The sequence below is a fragment of the Bombyx mandarina genome, chromosome 22, assembly GCF_030267445.1.
Source record: "Bombyx mandarina strain Sakado chromosome 22, ASM3026744v2".
NCBI lineage: Eukaryota > Metazoa > Arthropoda > Insecta > Lepidoptera > Bombycidae > Bombyx > Bombyx mandarina.
Genome location: NC_143228.1, coordinates 651,146 through 669,136, shown reverse-complemented (window position 1 = coordinate 669,136; position 17,991 = coordinate 651,146). Strand labels below are relative to the sequence as shown.

Here is a 17,991-nt window from a genome sequence, read left to right as displayed (position 1 = left end):
TCTTGACCTGTCATCTACACTAGAGTCTTCATTGTATCGTTTGATGGTACGATAAACGAATATTTTTGGTTATATTCAAATTTTTCAGTATGTTAAAAAATTGAATTGGCGCGTAACCGCAACGATGCAACGCAATAACTGCAACACGGTCTTCTTTAAGCGTCCACTCCATATTTAAAAATGAGTAAAATTCTAAAAGTATACATTTTTATTTTCATGAACAATTCGAGATTCGAATTGAATAAATTTTTTTGTGGCCAGCATTCTAAAAGAAAAGTTTTTACTGTGTGACAATACTTATGACCTGACTAGTTATTTTCAATGCACTTTTGACCAATTTTTTATTGAACATATTTTATTTAAGCTACTTATATTATGTTTTAAATCGTGTATAACTTCATTAGGACTAGTCCCACAACACACGGACGAACAACTTAAGATTCGGATAACCGTAAATGTTTGCGCTTAGATTTGAAACTTTGTCGTTGGTATTGGCTGTCTTCCGTTTCGACTCTGCGAAGCAATTGAATTAAAGTTCCTTTGAAATAGTTATATTAGTACTAGCTGACCCGGCAGACTTCATAGTGCCTCAATCGATAAATAAAAGACCACCATTGGTCTTTTGGAGACACAACAAAGGGAAAACAATATTTTTATTTTTATTTAATTCCGAGCATTTTTATATTTTTCTACCTTTTAAACCTTCTCTGGACTTCTACAAATAATTCAAGACCAAAATTAGCCAAATCGGTTCAGCCGTTCTCGAGTTTTAGCGAGATTAACGAACAGCAATTCATGTTTATATATAGAGATAATATATAGATAGAGTATAGGTTTTCAAGATTCAAAACAAGTATGTCAAGTATCGCTTACAGTGTTGCGGAATAATACCTACATTGAACTACCTTTTTTTTCCATCAATTTGCCTGTAGCCTAGGGGGCCATTCTAGCTACGCCCAGACGGGTAGGTGAGCTCACAGGCACGACCTAAGAAAATTTTCTAACGCTAGCCCTAGCAAGAGCAGGGCTTCGCAAAATTTACTACCGGATTGGAATCGTGATTTACTGAGAAGATCCGGCGTGAAACTCAGTGGAATGTGTCTATGGGTTAGTTCGCCCGTCAAACTCTTCATCGTTATCGACTGGTGGTAGAACCTCTTATGAATCCGCACGGGTAGGTACCGCCACCCTGCCTGTTTCTGCCGTGAAACAGTAATGCGTTTCGGTTTGTAGGGTGCGGCAACCGTTGTACTGTAAAAACTGAGACTTACAAGTGACTTCACAAGGTGGGTGGCGGCATTTATGTTGTTGATGTCTATGAGCTCAGTTGAACACTTAACGCCGGGTAGCCGTGAGCTCATCCACACACGAAAGCAATTTAATACAATTGTGCCGTATAGCGTCTTCAAATATGTAGTATTTTGATCATTTATTCTAAAATAACGTAGTAATTCCACCATTCCGATATAGAACAGATACTGAACGTGTATGACCTCTAGCGTTCTCTATAAGCTCAATTAGGAGTATATGCTTATTTATTATACCATATAAAAATATGACGTAACCTTTATGTAGGGAGGGTATTAGGAGAGAGCCCGCAATATTTGTTACCGCTAATCTATTTTGGAACCATCAGTTAGATAATACAGACTACAATAATAATTGTTCGATTTTAAAATATAAATCAAGATATTCAATAAAGCACATCACACATTAATTGGTTCTATCGTGATCTTTTACAATGATAGATGGATATAATCGAAATAATTTACTTGTCGAGCCCTTCGCCGCAAGCGACGGTTTCGACGAGAATGATGATTAGTGCTTGGAGTGCCTAAAAGCACCGTTAGTGGATCTGGAGTATCCCAAATGACGTGTTTTAGGCGACGTCGACTGTTTAACCCCCCCCCCCCCCCCCCCGCCGATACATTGCAAACCCAGTACACGCCCAGCACTCAATCCGTGGACCCTGTTCATGTATAATTAGTAGACAGTGAGGTAGAACGCAGAGCCTCCTTGCCACCCTCGGATGCGTTACCACCCGTCACCCCGATGGAAGTTAAAGACTTGATCAAAGACCTACGTCCTCGCAAGGCTCCCGGTTCCCACGGTATATCCAACCGCGTTATTAAACTTCTACCCGTCCAACTCATCGTGATGTTGGCATCTATTTTCAATGCCGCTATGGCGAACTGTATCTTTCCCGCGGTGTGGAAAGAAGCGGACGTTATCGGCATACATAAACCCGGTAAACCAAAAAGTCACCCGACGAGCTACCGCCCGATTAGCCTCCTCATGTCTCTAGGCAAACTGTATGAGCGTCTGCTCTACAAACGCCTCAGAGACTTCGTCTCATCCAAGGGAATTCTCATCGATGAACAATTCGGATTCCGTACAAATCACTCATGCGTTCAACAGGTGCACCGCCTCATGGAGCACATTCTTGTGGGGCTTAATCGACCAAAACCGTTATACACGGGAGCTCTCTTCTTCGACGTCGCGTTCGAAAGCGTTCGACAAAGTCTGGCACAACGGTTTGATTTTCAAACTATTCAACATGGGCGTGCCGGATAGTCTCGTGCTCATCATACGGGACTTCTTAACGAACCGCTCTTTTCGATATCGAGTCGAGGGAACCCGCTCCTCCCCGCGACCTCTCACAGCTGGAGTCCCGCAAGGCTCTGTCCTCTCACCCCTCCTATTTAGCTTATTCGTCAACGATATTCCCCAGGCGCCGCCGACCCAGTTAGCCTTATTCGCCGACGACACGACTGTTTACTATTCCAGTAGAAACAAGTCCCTAATCGCGAAGAAGCTTCAGAGCGCAGCCCTAGCCCTAGGACAGTGGTTCCGAAAATGGCGCATAAACATCAACCCAGCGAAAAGTACTGCGGTGCTATTTCAGAGGGGAAGCTCCACACGGGTTTCCTCCCGGATTAGGAGGAGAAATCTCACACCCCCGATTACTCTCTTTAGACAACCCATACCCTGGGCCAGGAAGGTCAAGTACCTGGGCGTTACCCTGGATGCATCGATGACATTCTGCCCACATATAAAATCAGTCCGTGACCGTGCCGCGTTTATTCTCGGTAGACTCTACCCCATGATCTGTAAGCGGAGTAAAATGTCCCTTCGGAACAAGGTAACACTTTACAAAACTTGCACTTATGCTTATGACGGGCCTTAGCCCGTCATGACTTACGCGAGTGTGGTGTTCGCTCACGTGGCCCGCACACACATAGACACCCTCCAACCTCTACAATCCCGCTTTTGCAGGTTAGCCGTCGGAGCTCCGTGGTTCGTGAGGAACGTTGACCTACACGATGACCTGGGCCTCGAATCTATCCAGAAATACATGATGTCAGCGTCGGAACGGTACTTCGATAAGGCTATGTGTCATGATAATCGCCTTATCGTTGCCGCCGCTGACTACTCCCCGAATCCTGATCACGCAGGAGCCAGCCACCGTCGACGCCCTAGACACGTCCTTACGAATCCATCAGATCCAATAACTTTTGCATTAGACGCCTTCAGCTCTAACACTAGGAGCAGGCTTAGGGACCTCGGTAACCGTACTCGTCGAACTCGACAAAGAGTTCGCCGTGCAACCTAACCCATGAATCAGCTCGCTGAGTTTCACGCCGGATCTTCTCAGCGGGTCGCGATTCCGATCCGGTAGTAGATTCATTCGCGAAGCAGCTACTCTTGAGCTGTTAGGTCTCCTTCGGAGGCGCTCGGGTAGCTGTTAGCAAATCCCACCCCTCCTGGCTGAGCCTTTGCTCGCCCACCTGTCCTGGTGAAACTGGAAAGGCCTCCGGGCCACCAGTAATCCTTCAATCATAAAAAAAAAAAAAAGATGCAATCTAACGGGTGCATCTAATAAGTGACGGTGACCGGGTGCATCCAACGTGACTCAGCGATTTTCACCAGGTCGTCGGTCCATCTGGAAGGTGGCCGTCTCATACTGCGCTTGCCAGTATTCGAGGATCTTTCAGCCCCATCGACCGTCCGGCCTTCGCGCTATCTGACCTGCCCACTGCCACTTCAGCTTGCTAATCCTACGGGTTCTGTTAGCAACTTTGGTTCTTCTACGGATCTCTTCATTTCAGATATCGTAGAGAAATACCAAGCATAGCCCTCTCCATAGCTCACTGCGCGATACTAAGCTTCCTAAAAATATCCCTTGAGAAGCACCACGTCTCGGAACCATAAGTCATTACTGGTAACACACATTGGTTGTACACCTTTGTCTTCAGGCACTGAAGGATTTTGGACGGGAACACATTTCTTAATTTACCGAACGCTGCCCAGCCGAGTTGGATAAGAAATAAATTTTTTGGGTAGGTATTGTTTGACCATCAGAAATCTTAAACCTCTTTTGTTATTAGCCACATTCGGATAAAACCGAAGTTTGACACAAAAAAACTACAGTTACAGAGTTATAAAACACTTGATGCATCCTTTACGAGCAGTTTTTCGAGGAATGAGATGTAGACGCTCTCGCTGTTTTGATCGACAATTTACTTCTCTATTAAGTTAGCGCGTCGAGGTGTGGATTTACGTCATCATGTCGTTTGCAATACGAATTATTAAACGAAATCTTCTTAATTGACAATTTGAGTATACATTTTTTTTGTTTTGAAAAGAAGAAGATTACCTCGAACACTGATCATTCTCGCTCACGACTCGGTCGTGCGCGGACGTGCTTTCCGATCCGTGGCCCGCTTGCGAGCTGCGTCTCTGAACTCACAGTTGTGCTCGACAGTGTAGTGACCGTGAATACATCGTGCGTACAATTCAGTAGTGCGGACGTGCCGATCCGTTGGTCGCTTGCGATCTGCGTATCGAGGTCCATTTTTGTGCGCTAAAGTTTTGTAACCGCGAACCCACCCTTACCAACTGCCTTTTTCAAGGCAAAACCAATCGCTACGTTCAGCTTCCTGTGGCACTCACAGGCTAGCGATTTCCTAACCCTTCCCAAAAACAACAGTCTTTTTCAAGACTAGACCCCCGCTCGCGATTCTGCCTGCTGTAGCACTATACAGCCCGAGCGGGTTCCTTTCCTTTTCCCCGCCGATTGCCGTTTTCACGGCATAGGCATTCCCCCCCCCTGCTCCTTGCTGTCCTGCAGCACAGGGGGGTTACAAATCCTATCCGGGGCCTCGCCTTTCGGCGAGTTCAACAAAAGTCCCGGGGCCGCCCCCCCGGGCAAGAAGACCGAAAAATGGAAGAAGATTGTGCTAGTGATATTGTCGGGTTCCTCCGGGATAGGTACCCGTCAATTAGGGCCGAGTACCTAGAGTTTAGGGCCGCCCGTGGCAATCCCTCCCCCCCCGCGTCCGTCGCCGCGTAGTTCAAACGTGCCTCGGAGGCACGCCGCGCGCCCCCCGCCGCCGCGTCAAGTTCGAGCGCACGTTCCGACGTAGCGACTCACGAAGCGCCTAACGCTACCCCCACCCCCGCGCCCGCGTCGACTACGTCATCGCGCGTTTCGTCCGTCGCGACCTCGATCGTTTCGAGTTCAGGCTCCGATACCGAATCGGAGATGGATTTCGAATCCGCGTCAAGCCCTCAGCCTGGAACTTCGGATGGGTTCCAAACCGTAACGCGCGGTAAAAAGCGTACTCGCGCCGTGGAGTCCCGGAGCTCCACGACGAAGCAGACTAAATCCGCGACCGCCTCCCGCCCGCAGGTAGTCGTGACACCGGAGTCGGACTCCGCTCGCCGTGTAACCCCACCGCCGCGTCCCAAACCCGCGCCCGCTCCTAAAGAAGCTGCCCCGCCCCCGCTGATTCTCCAGGAAAAAACTGCGTGGAACCGCGTTTCCCAGGCCCTTCAGGCAAATAAAATTAATTATACCCATGCGCGTAACGTCGCGCATGGGATTCAGATAAAGGTCGCAACGCCGGGCGACCATAGGGCCCTCTCTTCATACCTCCGAAAGGAGAACATAGGTTTTCACACCTATGCTCTTCAGGAGGACCGCGAGCTCCGCGTAGTAATACGCGGAGTCCCAAAAGAGCTAGATATCGAGTACATTAAGGAGGATCTGACCGCTCAGTCCCTCCCGCTAGTTAGTGTGCACCGGATGCACAGTGGGCGGGGCAAACAGCCCTACAACATGATTCTAGTAGCGCTAGAACCCACCCCGGAGGCCAAAAAGAAGATCGCATGTCTCACGACAATTTGCGGCCTATCCGGGATCTCAATTGAAGCCCCCCATAGACGTGGCACTCCCGGGCAGTGCTACAGATGCCAGCTTTACGGCCACTCGGCTCGTAATTGCCACGCGCGCCCCCGCTGCGTAAAGTGCCTCGGCGACCACGCCACACTAGATTGCTCGCGTGTTAGGGAAACCGCGACCGAACCTCCAAGCTGTGTCCTATGCCTTAAGCAAGGGCACCCCGCGAACTACCGTGGATGTCCTAGGGCTCCGCGAAAACGTCCGACCCACCCAGCCCCCCGAACCGTCGGCCCAAAGACTTCGGCGCCTTCAGTGCCGAAACCCGCCTTCGTGCCGGCTGCAGTTCCCACGGTGTCGGCGTGGAAAAAACCGCTGCCGTATACGAAGGCGGGAACGGAAACCGCACCCCCGCCCCCGCTCGTGACACGCCCCGCGCCCCAGCCCCTGCTCGCACCTCGCCCCGCGCCCGCGTTCCGTCCCCCGCAACCCTCTGCCGTCAACGACTTCGCGCTCGTGCGTGACTTCGTCACCGCAGTCAACTTCGACCGTCTGCGATCGTTCGCAGACGCGATACGTAGGTCGGTAACCCCCGAACAGCGGCTCGCGGCCGCTTTCGATCACATGGACGTCTACGAGTCCGTGTCGCGTACGTTATAAAATCTTTACCGATAATCAATGGCGCAAAAAGGTAGAGAAAAACCGTATTCCCTTACGTTAGCATTCTATAATGCTAACGGACTCGCGCGGCAACGCGATCAAATTTTTGAATTCCTCCGCGATAATCTTGTAGATATTCTATTAGTGCAGGAAACCTGTCTGAAGCCCTCGCGTCGCGACCCGAAAGTCGCGAACTACGTCATGGTTAGGAATGACAGACTCACCGCCTCCAAAGGCGGGACTGCCATTTACTATAGACGGGCCCTGCACGTTGTCCCTCTCGATACTCCCTCGCTCTTACATATCGAGGCGTCAGTGTGCCGTATCTCGCTGACGGGACACCAGCCGATCGTCATCGCATCCGTTTATCTCCCCCCGGACAAGCCCCTTCTGAGCAGTGACATCGAGTCACTGTTCGGCATGGGAGACTCTGTCATCCTGGCAGGCGATCTAAATTGCCACCACACTAGGTGGAACTGCCATCGTACAAACGTCAACGGTAGGCGTCTCGACGCGTTTATAGACGACCTCACCTTTGAAATAGTCGGTCCCCCAACTCCAACATGTTATCCGTATAACATCGCGCTCCGTCCGAGCACTATAGACCTGGCATTGCTTAGGAACGTAACTCTGCGCTTGCGTTCCATCGAAGCAATGTCAGAGCTCGACTCAGACCACCGACCTGTCGTTATGCAGCTCGGTCGCCCTCACAACCCAGTCACTGTTACGAGGACCATGGTGGATTGGAATAAGCTGGGCACGTGCCTAGCCGACGCCGCTCCGCCAATCCTCCCTTGCGGCCCGGATTCGAATCCATCCCCCGAGGACACCGTCGAATCCATAAACATCATTACCGATCACATCTCTTCCGCGATCATTAGATCTTCAAAAGAAGTCGATGTGGAGGACAGCTTCCACCGCATCAGACTGTCCCCCGATCTTAGGAATCTCTTAAGAGTTAGGAACGCGGCAATCCGGGCCTACGATCGTCTTCCCACGCATTCAAACCGGATTCGGATGCGTCGTCTACAACGCGAAGTCCACTCCCGCTTAAGCGACGCGCGTAACGATAATTGGCATAGTTATCTAGAACAACTCGCGCCCTCCCACCAAGCATACTGGCGACTAGCTAGGAGTCTCAAATCCGAAACTACCGCTACTATGCCTCCCCTCATACGCCCTTCAGGCCAACCACCGGCATTCGATGACGATGACAAGGCTGACAACACGCGGACCCCGACGATGACAACACGCGGACCCCGAACACACCGAGTTAGTCGACAGGGAGGTCGAGCGCAGAGCTTCCCTGCCGCCCTCGGACGCGTTACCCCCCATTACCACTGACGAAGTTAGAGACGCGATCCACAACCTCCAACCTAGGAAGGCACCCGGCTCCGACGGCATCCACAACCGCGCGCTAAAATTTTTGCCAGTCCAACTGATAGCAATGTTGGCTACAATTTTAAATGCCGCTATGACGCACTGCATCTTTCCCGCGGTGTGGAAAGAAGCGGACGTTATCGGTATACATAAGCCGGGCAAACCGACAAACGAAACTTCTAGTTACCGTCCGATTAGTCTCCTCTCGACGATAGGAAAAATTTACGAACGGCTCCTTAGGAAACGCCTCTGGGATTTTGTTACCGCGAACAAAATTCTCATTGACGAACAGTTCGGATTCCGCTCTAAACACTCGTGCGTACAACAAGTGCACCGCCTCACGGAGCACATTCTGATAGGACTAAATAGGCGTAAACAAATCCCGACCGGCGCCCTCTTCTTCGACATCGCGAAGGCGTTCGACAAAGTCTGGCACAACGGTTTAATTTATAAACTGTACAACATGGGAGTGCCAGACAGACTCGTGCTCATCATACGAGACTTCTTGTCGAACCGTTCGTTTCGATATCGAGTAGAGGGAACTCGTTCTCGTCCCCGTCAACTGACCGCCGGAGTCCCGCAAGGCTCCGCGCTCTCCCCGTTATTATTTAGTTTGTATATCAATGATATACCCCGGTCTCCGGAGACCCATCTAGCGCTCTTCGCCGATGACACGGCTATCTACTACTCGTGTAGGAAGATGTCGCTGCTTCATCGGCGACTCCAGATCGCAGTAGCCACCATGGGACAGTGGTTCCGGAAGTAGCGAATAGACATCAACCCCACGAAAAGCGCAGCGGTGCTCTTCAAAAGGGGTCGCCCTCCGAACATCACTTCGAGCATCCCACTCCGTAGTAGGCGCGCAAACACCTCCGCCGTTAGTCCCATCACTCTCTTTGGCCAGCCCATTCCGTGGGTCTCGAAGGTCAAATATCTAGGCGTCACCCTCGACAGAGGGATGACATTCCGTCCCCATATAAAAACGGTACGCGACCGCGCCGCGTTTATTCTAGGACGACTCTATCCAATGCTTTGTAGTCGAAGCAAACTGTCCCTCCGCAATAAGGTAACTCTCTACAAAACTTGTATACGCCCCGTCATGACGTATGCAAGCGTAGTGTTCGCTCACGCAGCCCGCACCAACTTGAAATCCCTTCAGGTTATTCAATCACGATTCTGCAGGATAGCCGTCGGAGCGCCTTGGTTCCTTAGGAATGTGGATCTCCACGACGACCTGGAGCTCGACTCTTTTAGTAAGTATCTACAGTCGGCATCGCTGCGCCATTTTGAGAAGGCGGCACGACATGAGAACCCTCTCATCGTAGCCGCTGGAAATTACATACCCGACCCAGTAGACCGACAGGTAAACCGTCGACGTCGCCCAAAGCACGTCATTACGGATCCTCCTGATCCATTAACGGTGCTTTTAGGCACCACAAGCACCGGTCACCGTCCTCGTCGAACCCGTCGCTTGCGACGAAGGGCTCGACGAGCGAACTAACCCATAGACACAGCCCACTGAGTTTCTCGCCGGATCTTCTCAGTGGGTCGCGTTTCCGATCCGGTGGTAGATTCTGCGAAGCACTGCTCTTGCTAGGGTCAGTGTTAGCAACTCTCCGGTTGAGCCCCGCGAGCTCACCTACTAACGTTAGGGTGAAGCTGAAATAGCCTCTCAAGGCTATCAGCATAGGTAGGGAAAAAAAAAAAAAAAAGAACACTGATTATGATCGAATTCAAATATTAAAGTTAATTAGTACCCCTGGGAATCGGAAGACTTTGGTTCTCTTTGTGTTTTGTGAATTCCACTGGGAGTGCTCTGTGAGTTTGAGAGATAACAAATCTAGTTAAATAAGCCTTAATTTATAATGCGCGCCTCTAGATCAAGAGGCTGGAGATTCAAGACTGGACAAGGCGCTTTATAAGACTTATCTAGAATGAGTTTAGGGGCGACTGATACCAAGTAATATATCTATACTTAGTCTGGCCATAAATACTGTTACAATTAAACATAAACAAAATACTACATTTGAATTTGGAATCTGTCATTTTTATATGATTGCTCATTGAGTTTTCTCATTTTGGCGCCAATACATTGTACAATATTTTGCGATATTAAAATGGAGTGGGGTGATAAAGAGAACCGAATCGCTGTGATTGCATTACACAAAGTAGGTATGGAGCCAAATGCAATTTTTAAAACTCTCCTTACGATTGGTATTAGTAAAATGTTGGTGTACCAGGCTATTCATAGGTGTAATGAGACCTCCTCTGTTTGTGACAGAATAAGATTTGGCCCTTTTCTTAACTGATAATTTAAAAGAGAATAGGGTGGTAAAATCGAAACAAATACTGAAGCGGTACGCAAAGTGAGGTTATAGATATTTTTTGTTTACGGATGAGAATTTTTTTTACAATTGAGCAACATTTTAACAAACAAAATGACCGTATTTATGCTCAAAGCTCTAAAGAAGCTTCCCAATTAGTCGACAGAGTGCAACGTGGGCACTAGTGGGTATTAGCTATGAAGGAGTGACTGAATCATACTTTTGTGAAAAAGGTATCAAAACATCAGCACAAGTGTATCAAGATACCATTCTTGAGAAGGTGGTGAAGCCCCTTAACAACAACATGTTCAATAATCAAGAATGGTCCTTCCAGTAAGACTCGGCGCCAGGTCATAAAGTTCGGTCTACGCAGTCTTGGTTGGAAACGAACGTTTCGGACTTCATCAGAGCTGAAGACTGGCCGTCGTCTAGTCCCGATCTTAATCCGCTGGATTATGATTTATGGTCAGTTTTAGAGAGTACGGCTTTCTCTAAACGCCATGATAATTTGGAGTCCCTAAAACAATCCGTACGATTGGCCGTGAAAAATTTTTCCATGGAAAGAGTGCGTGCTTCTATTGATAACTGGCCTCAACGTTTAAAGGACTGTATTGCCGCCATTCGAGACCACTTCGAATAAGCTTTTTATACTTTAAATTGTTTTATACTTATGTATTAAACTAACACACTAAAAGTAATAAATGTTATTTCCATAGATTTTTTTTTGTTTTCCTTTGTAACAGTATTTATGGCCAGACTAAGTACGTGAAGCAAAAACTTCGAACCCCTTTTTACGAAAATTGCGCGGACGGAGCAGTATGAAATTTTCCTCAATTATAGAGAATTTAGAGAAGAAGTGCAGGATATATTTTTTTTTTAAATTATGCATAAAAATACATTAAATCAATAAAAAAACATTACACACACGCACGCACATGCATAGGTACTATTTGTTTATTGTCAAACTTTTCTTATTGCTTTTAGTCTGTGGTCAAATTGAGAATAGATTAAAATATATTGTTTGTTTTTATTATTATTTGCCTAAAGTGTAGTCTTAACGAAATCTGTGAATATAGAAGTACTAGCTCTTGTCCGCGACTTTGTCCGCGTGGAATAGTCACTTTGGCATAACGCAAAATTTTACCCGCCTCTTTATTCACGTAGAAAGTGAAAATATTTTTGAATAATAGAATGTTCAGGAGCTATTTAAGGTACTAAAATCATGCTTTTTAACCGAATTCCGTAACGAAAAAAACCTTACCCCCTCACTCCGCCTACTATGTAGCTTGCGTTCAACACATTCTCACGTTGCGCTTTTGTAGTTTTTGTGAATAAGCGCGTGGCGTGACGTCACACTGCAGGCGCATCATGAAAAGTCTGCCCATCTCTCTCTCACGCGGTCCAACTTATGAGTGTGACGGGGACAGTTAAGGTTTTACTTTTATTAATGTTTAATATACGTGGTCTTCTTTTATTATTGTTTTAATATTAAATCATTGTCTATTTATAATTGCATAAGTTGATAAAAAATGCTATGCAATAGCTTTACCGCGGCCGTCCCCGAGTGCCACACGTTTGTTTTTTTATCAATGTATGTTCACCGATTTCTCGAGTATGCTTGAACCGATTCTGATAATTCTTTTTTTTTAAGTATTATTCCCGAATGGGCTTCCTATCATCAAAATCTGATGATGGGATCCTGGAGAAATCCAGAAAAATCTAAAATTGTCAAAGCCTATCTTGAAGTGATTTGGGTGTTTCAATGTTGTAATGAATAACATATTTATTTGGATAAGGATTAATCTTAATATATATAAATCTCGTGTCACAATGTTTGTCCTCAATGGACTCCTAAACCACTTAACCGATTATAATAAAATTCGCACACCATGTGCAGTTCGATCCAACTTGAGAGATAGGATGGTTTTTATTTCGATGAATGGTCGCAATATTTATTAATTAACAATAAAATGATTTCTTATGTTGATTTTTGTTATTAATTGTAAGTTTCATAAGTCTAAAACAGATGGCGCCTTAAATCAGTTTTTACAGACAATTGTTATACTGTGACTTTAATATCTCATAGATGGCGCTGTGCTAAAAATACCGACGTTTCACATAAGCTACAATTTAATGGCATAAGCACCACGTGTTTCTGAGGCTAAAGTATAAGTGAAATTTATTTCGTAGTAAACGCAATACAGTGAAATCCAATTGTTCTTACGTTGTAAATTTTTGGTATTAGCATAGGCGGCCGCGAGTTATTTAGAAACAAAAACCTAAGCCACAGCCACAGCAACGTGTGGCCGGGTCCGCTAGTATCTTTATAAAAACACTTTCAAAAATTTAATAATGCTTTATTTTAGAACAAATTTGGTTAGCATAAAAACGTTATTTTATTTATTGCTTAGATGGATGACCGAACTCACAGCCCACATGGTGTTAAGTGGTTACTGGAGCCCATAGACATCTACAACGTAAATGCGCCATCCACCTTGAGATATAAGTTCGAAGGTCTCAAGTATAGTTACAACGGCTGCCCCACCCTTCAAACCGAAACGCATTACTGTTTCACGGCAGTAATAGGCAGGGTGGTGGTACCTACCCGTGCTGACTCACAAGAGGTCCTACCACCAGTGAGTTATATTGAGCCAACCCTGTAAATATATACATATATTGTCTCGTACTTTTTTTAGAACATTTAATTTTGTTATACATTATTTTAGCGAAACTTTAATCGTTTTCGCAGCGCACGCAGCGGAATTTCTCAAAAGGGAACAATACCCAGATTCTGAAACATTTTTTATTGGTGCTCGTGTGATGTTATATAGCCTATAGCCTTCCTCAATAAATGAGCTATCTAACACTGAAAGAATTTTTCAAATTGTACCGGTAGTTCCAGAGATTAGCGCGTTCAAACAAACAAACTCTTCAGCTTTATAATATTACTAGCTTTTGCCCGCGACTCCGTCCGCGTGGAATAGTTACTTTGGCATAACGCTATATTTTACCCCCACTTCATTTACGTAGAAAGTGAAAATATTTTTGAATTATAGAATGTTAAGGAGCTATTTAAACCCCTATTTTGAAACATTCTTTATTGGTGTTCCACTTGTATTTGGTCTTACCGTGATGTTATATAGCCTATAGCCTTCCTCAATAAATGGGCTATCTAATACTGAAATAATTTTTCAAATCGAACCAGTAGTTTCTGAGATTGGCGCGTTCAAACAAACAATATTAGTATAGATAAGTCTAATATAATAATCTTTGACAATAGAGTCATAATAGTGTACAAACTTATAATTTCAATTAATTATAGTCGAATTTCGACTACCGAACTACTACTACTTTTGAAGTCGTCGTGGCCTAAAGGATAAGACGTCCGGTGCATTCGTATATAGCGATGCACCGGTGTTCGAATCCCGCAGGCGGGTACCAATTTTTCTAATGAAATACGTACTTAACAACTGTTCACGATTGACTTCCACGGTGAAGGAATAACATCGTGTAATAAAAATCAAACCGGCAAAAATTATAATTTGCGTAATCACTGGTGGTAGGACCTCTTGGGAGTCCGCACGGGTAGGTACCACCGCCCTGCCTATTTCTGCCGTGAAGCAGTAATACGTTTCGGTCTGAAGGGTAGGGCAGCCGTTGTAACTATACTAAGATCTTAGAACTTATATCTCAAGGTGGGTGGCGCATTTACGTTGTAGACGTCTATGGGCTCCAGTAACCACGTAACACCAGGTGGGCTGTGAGCTCGTCCATCCATCTAAGTAATAAAAAAAAGTGTGTGTGTCCGCTCCGACGCACGACTGGAGTTTACTGGATATAAAAAATTAAACGAAACAATACGAGAAATAGTTCTATATTACGACAACACGATACACTACAGATTATTAACAAATTAACGAGACACAAAACAAACGACTAACAAATATATGAAAATACAATAATGAGAGAAACGCGCGATCAGTACGAGGCTTTGTGGCGGACTGCCGGCGCAGCAGCCCGGCGTCACCTGCGATAACGCGGCCGCGCGTTGGCTCCTGATTGGCGCGCGCACGCATCACGCAATCAGGAGCCAATCAGGCGCATAACGCATTTCGTGTGACATGCTAGTACGATTTTGATTGGCGCGCGCACGCATCACGCAATCAGGAGCCAATCAGGCGCATAACGCATTTCGTGTGACATGCTAGTACGATTTTGATTGGCGCGCGCACGCATCACGCAATCAGGAGCCAATCAGGCGCATAACGCATTTCGTGTGACATGCTAGTACGATTTTGGTCCCCATAATTTTCATACCCCGGGCCTATATATGTAAATCGATTCTAAAGGAGTAAACTCCAAAAAAAATTTGAATGTATAGATAACTTAGAGCACGCTCACTAGCAATAAACTGTTACGTCAGCTATGCTAAGACAATTCTAATGGAATTTTTCACTACCTATTCGCTGGTAGCCTTGGGGGCTATCCCAACTACACACGGTCGGGGACATGTGTGATCAGAATGGTTAACCGCGAATGAAGATCATTAATAAGTTTTTTTAAGCTAGGTACTCTAAGTGAGGAAACGAGCTCGCAGCTCAACTGTTGTTGATTGATCACCAAAACTCACAGACATTGTACCTTAAATAAGAACCTTAATTAATACCTTAATAAACCTAAGAAATAAACTATAGTATCTGTTGAAAAAATACATTAAAGAAAACCTCAAACGAGGCTTGTGGACAGTATTAAGCGGTAGGCAGCGGCTTGGCTCTGCTCCTGGCATTGCTGAAGTCCATGGGCGACGGTAACCACTTACCACCAGGTGGGCCGTATGCTCGTCTGCCTACAAAGGCAATAAAAAAAAACATAAAAGTACTCACTTTTTTGTGTAATTGCATTTAATTGCAACGACTATTAGAAGAATGTTCGCTATGAAGGACAACAATATGACCGGAACGTACAGGGTTATCAAAACATGTTCGGGCTGGAAAAAAATATCCAGAGTCGTTTCTAAATGCAAACCGCCAACCACATTACCGGAGAGATTTAACCCGTCTACGTGACTGAAGTTAGAAGTATCCATTGTCGTCATATTTTATTTTATTACACAAAACACTGTGTTTCCAACACACTACACTGTGTTGGAAATTCGCAATTCGAGGTTCGCCAAAAGGAAATCGTTCTACCACCGTATTGTTTATTTGGCTTGGCGCTCAACTGTGTATCCATTTGAAAGATGTTATTATTATTTTGAATTTATTTATATAGATCCTAAAATATTATAATATATTTCAATTAGGAATGCAGGTTCATTCTATTACGCATTTAATTAACGTATTTTTAAATTCGCAGTAAACTAATGAGAGATTGGGTAAGAAAAGTAACTATTTGGGAGTCTATGTAGTAATTTAAATATCACTTCACAGTTGTTTCATTCATATCCGTTACATTACTTTCGAAGTTTAGTTAAGTCTTCAGAGTCTAACAATCGTTAAGATATTTTGTGAAGAATAATAATATATTTGTATGATTAATGACCACAACACTCAAATTTGGCAGCAATTTCATTTTTATAATGACACGCAAATAAAAAGTTTTTCAGACGGTACTCGCGAACTTTCATATTGGAGCTTTCAGACGACGTGTTCACGATTGAAAGCTCCAGAGCCAACTGAATGAATGAAACTCTATCAACATGAAAGAGAAAGTGTGAAAGAGACATAAAATACTTGTTGGCTTTTCACTGAAACCACTTTTTAGCGTCAACGTCCAATAAGCTCTCGAAAATCATTCTAGAATAAATTAACAACACTCTACAAAGCATATAGCTTATAAAACAAAGCCTAAGAAATAAATTGCTAGAATTTTATATTGACTTAGATGGGCCTGAGAATGAAGCGTTTGGTGGAACTCTCAACTGTACTGTGATGAGAGTAATTGCACTCACAATCGCTTAACGATAGAAATTAGATGGTATTAGAATTTTTGTAGGCCAAGCCAGAATCAGAAAATATATACATAAGTACAAAAATGTATAAAAAAAAAACAATAGAGTTTTTAATTGTTTTGTTTCGTCGACCGTCCTTATGATTACACGTCATGCGATATATCAGTAACCTACTTCACAAAGCCGTTGAGCACAACAATAGAGTATTTATATATCATTTGAAGACCACAAAACATAGTTTGGTGAGTGGTCGCCGTTCCCGCGCAGAGATCAGCAATGCCTGGATATTAGCCACGCGCTGCCTACCTTTGACTGCTCTCTTTAAAATTTACTTTGAAGATGGACGTATTATATTTAATATTATATTCAATAGCGCTCGGAAAATACTGAAAATAATTTTCAAAGATTACTTACACATTATAATATACTTCTCTTGAATGAGCTCTCACGATGTTTCTAGAGTGCTAAAACTTAGCTGACTAACCCCGACATTGCGGGCTGGTTTATTGTCTATCTTTGCAGGCAGTATATGTAGCACTTAGTGTTAGTGTATAGCAGACATACAGTTGTGATACATTATGAAAATATGTTTCTTAGGTTTATAGCAGCGATCCGAGTTATTTTCCATATAAAAATGAATGCGTAATAATTATACACCTGAGCGGCGATCACCACCAATAGGTGGCGGTAGTCCTTTTAAATATAATAATATTTATTTTAAATAAATTTTAGGTTCAAAATAATCGAGCTACTCTTGAGCTCCCCACACTCTGTAGCTTAAATTATAAAGATAACAGAGCGAATGGGACATTTGGGATATTTTCATTTCCGTCTGTATAGTGTGTTATTAGTGAGCGTTACGCCTTAAGCTATAATTGGCAGAAGTTTTTTCACGAATGAAAACGTTAGTGCAAAACGTATTTAATTTTCGACTTGTTTTTCATTTAAAACCTTGCATCTATAAATAAACTTTGGCAAATCGAATTTATTTTCGTTTCTGGTTTCTGGTTCATATGTTAATTAATAATTAGATCTCATGTTTGGAGGTGTGACAAATAGCCCTCACATAAGAGTATTTGTAGTTGACGAACGGATAAGCTCACAGATTAGTCGGTGGTTTGTGTGTTTTCAAAGGCCCTTTCTTTATCCGTATTTTCAAGAATGCTCAGAATGTGCAGCAAGCTCACGATCTGCTTAGTGTTGTGGTTCCTAGAACTCACTGATATCACGCCGTGAATGCGGCCGCCTACCTAGAGAATATCTTAAGATCGACATCTCAACTGAGTTGTGGCCATCCAGCCTTTTACACTAGAAGGCTTGATTGCTTCCCTATAAAAAGACATAGGATGATAGCTCCTATATGTACAGGAGCACAAATGCCCTACCATCAGTTCATACTGAAGAAGATCTACTAAAAACATATTCATGTTTAATATTGTAGATTAGAAACAGGTTAGTCGGAACTATCAACTGGTGCAAAATTTAAATGGTCTGTG

The 17,991-nt window shown here is 44.6% G+C and overlaps 1 protein-coding gene across 1 annotated transcript in view; it reads right to left on the bottom strand.

The window, feature by feature from the left end:
* Positions 1–16,228, bottom strand: part of NGR-A12 (neuropeptide receptor A12) — an 81,570-nt gene extending 65,342 nt beyond the window's left edge. The window contains exon 1 of the mRNA XM_089736718.1: positions 15,429–16,228. Within this exon, the coding sequence (XP_089592844.1) occupies positions 15,429–15,640 (212 nt within the window). The 5' untranslated portion in view covers positions 15,641–16,228. The remainder of the gene's footprint in view (positions 1–15,428) is intronic.
* Positions 16,229–17,991: the final 1,763 nt, after the last annotated feature.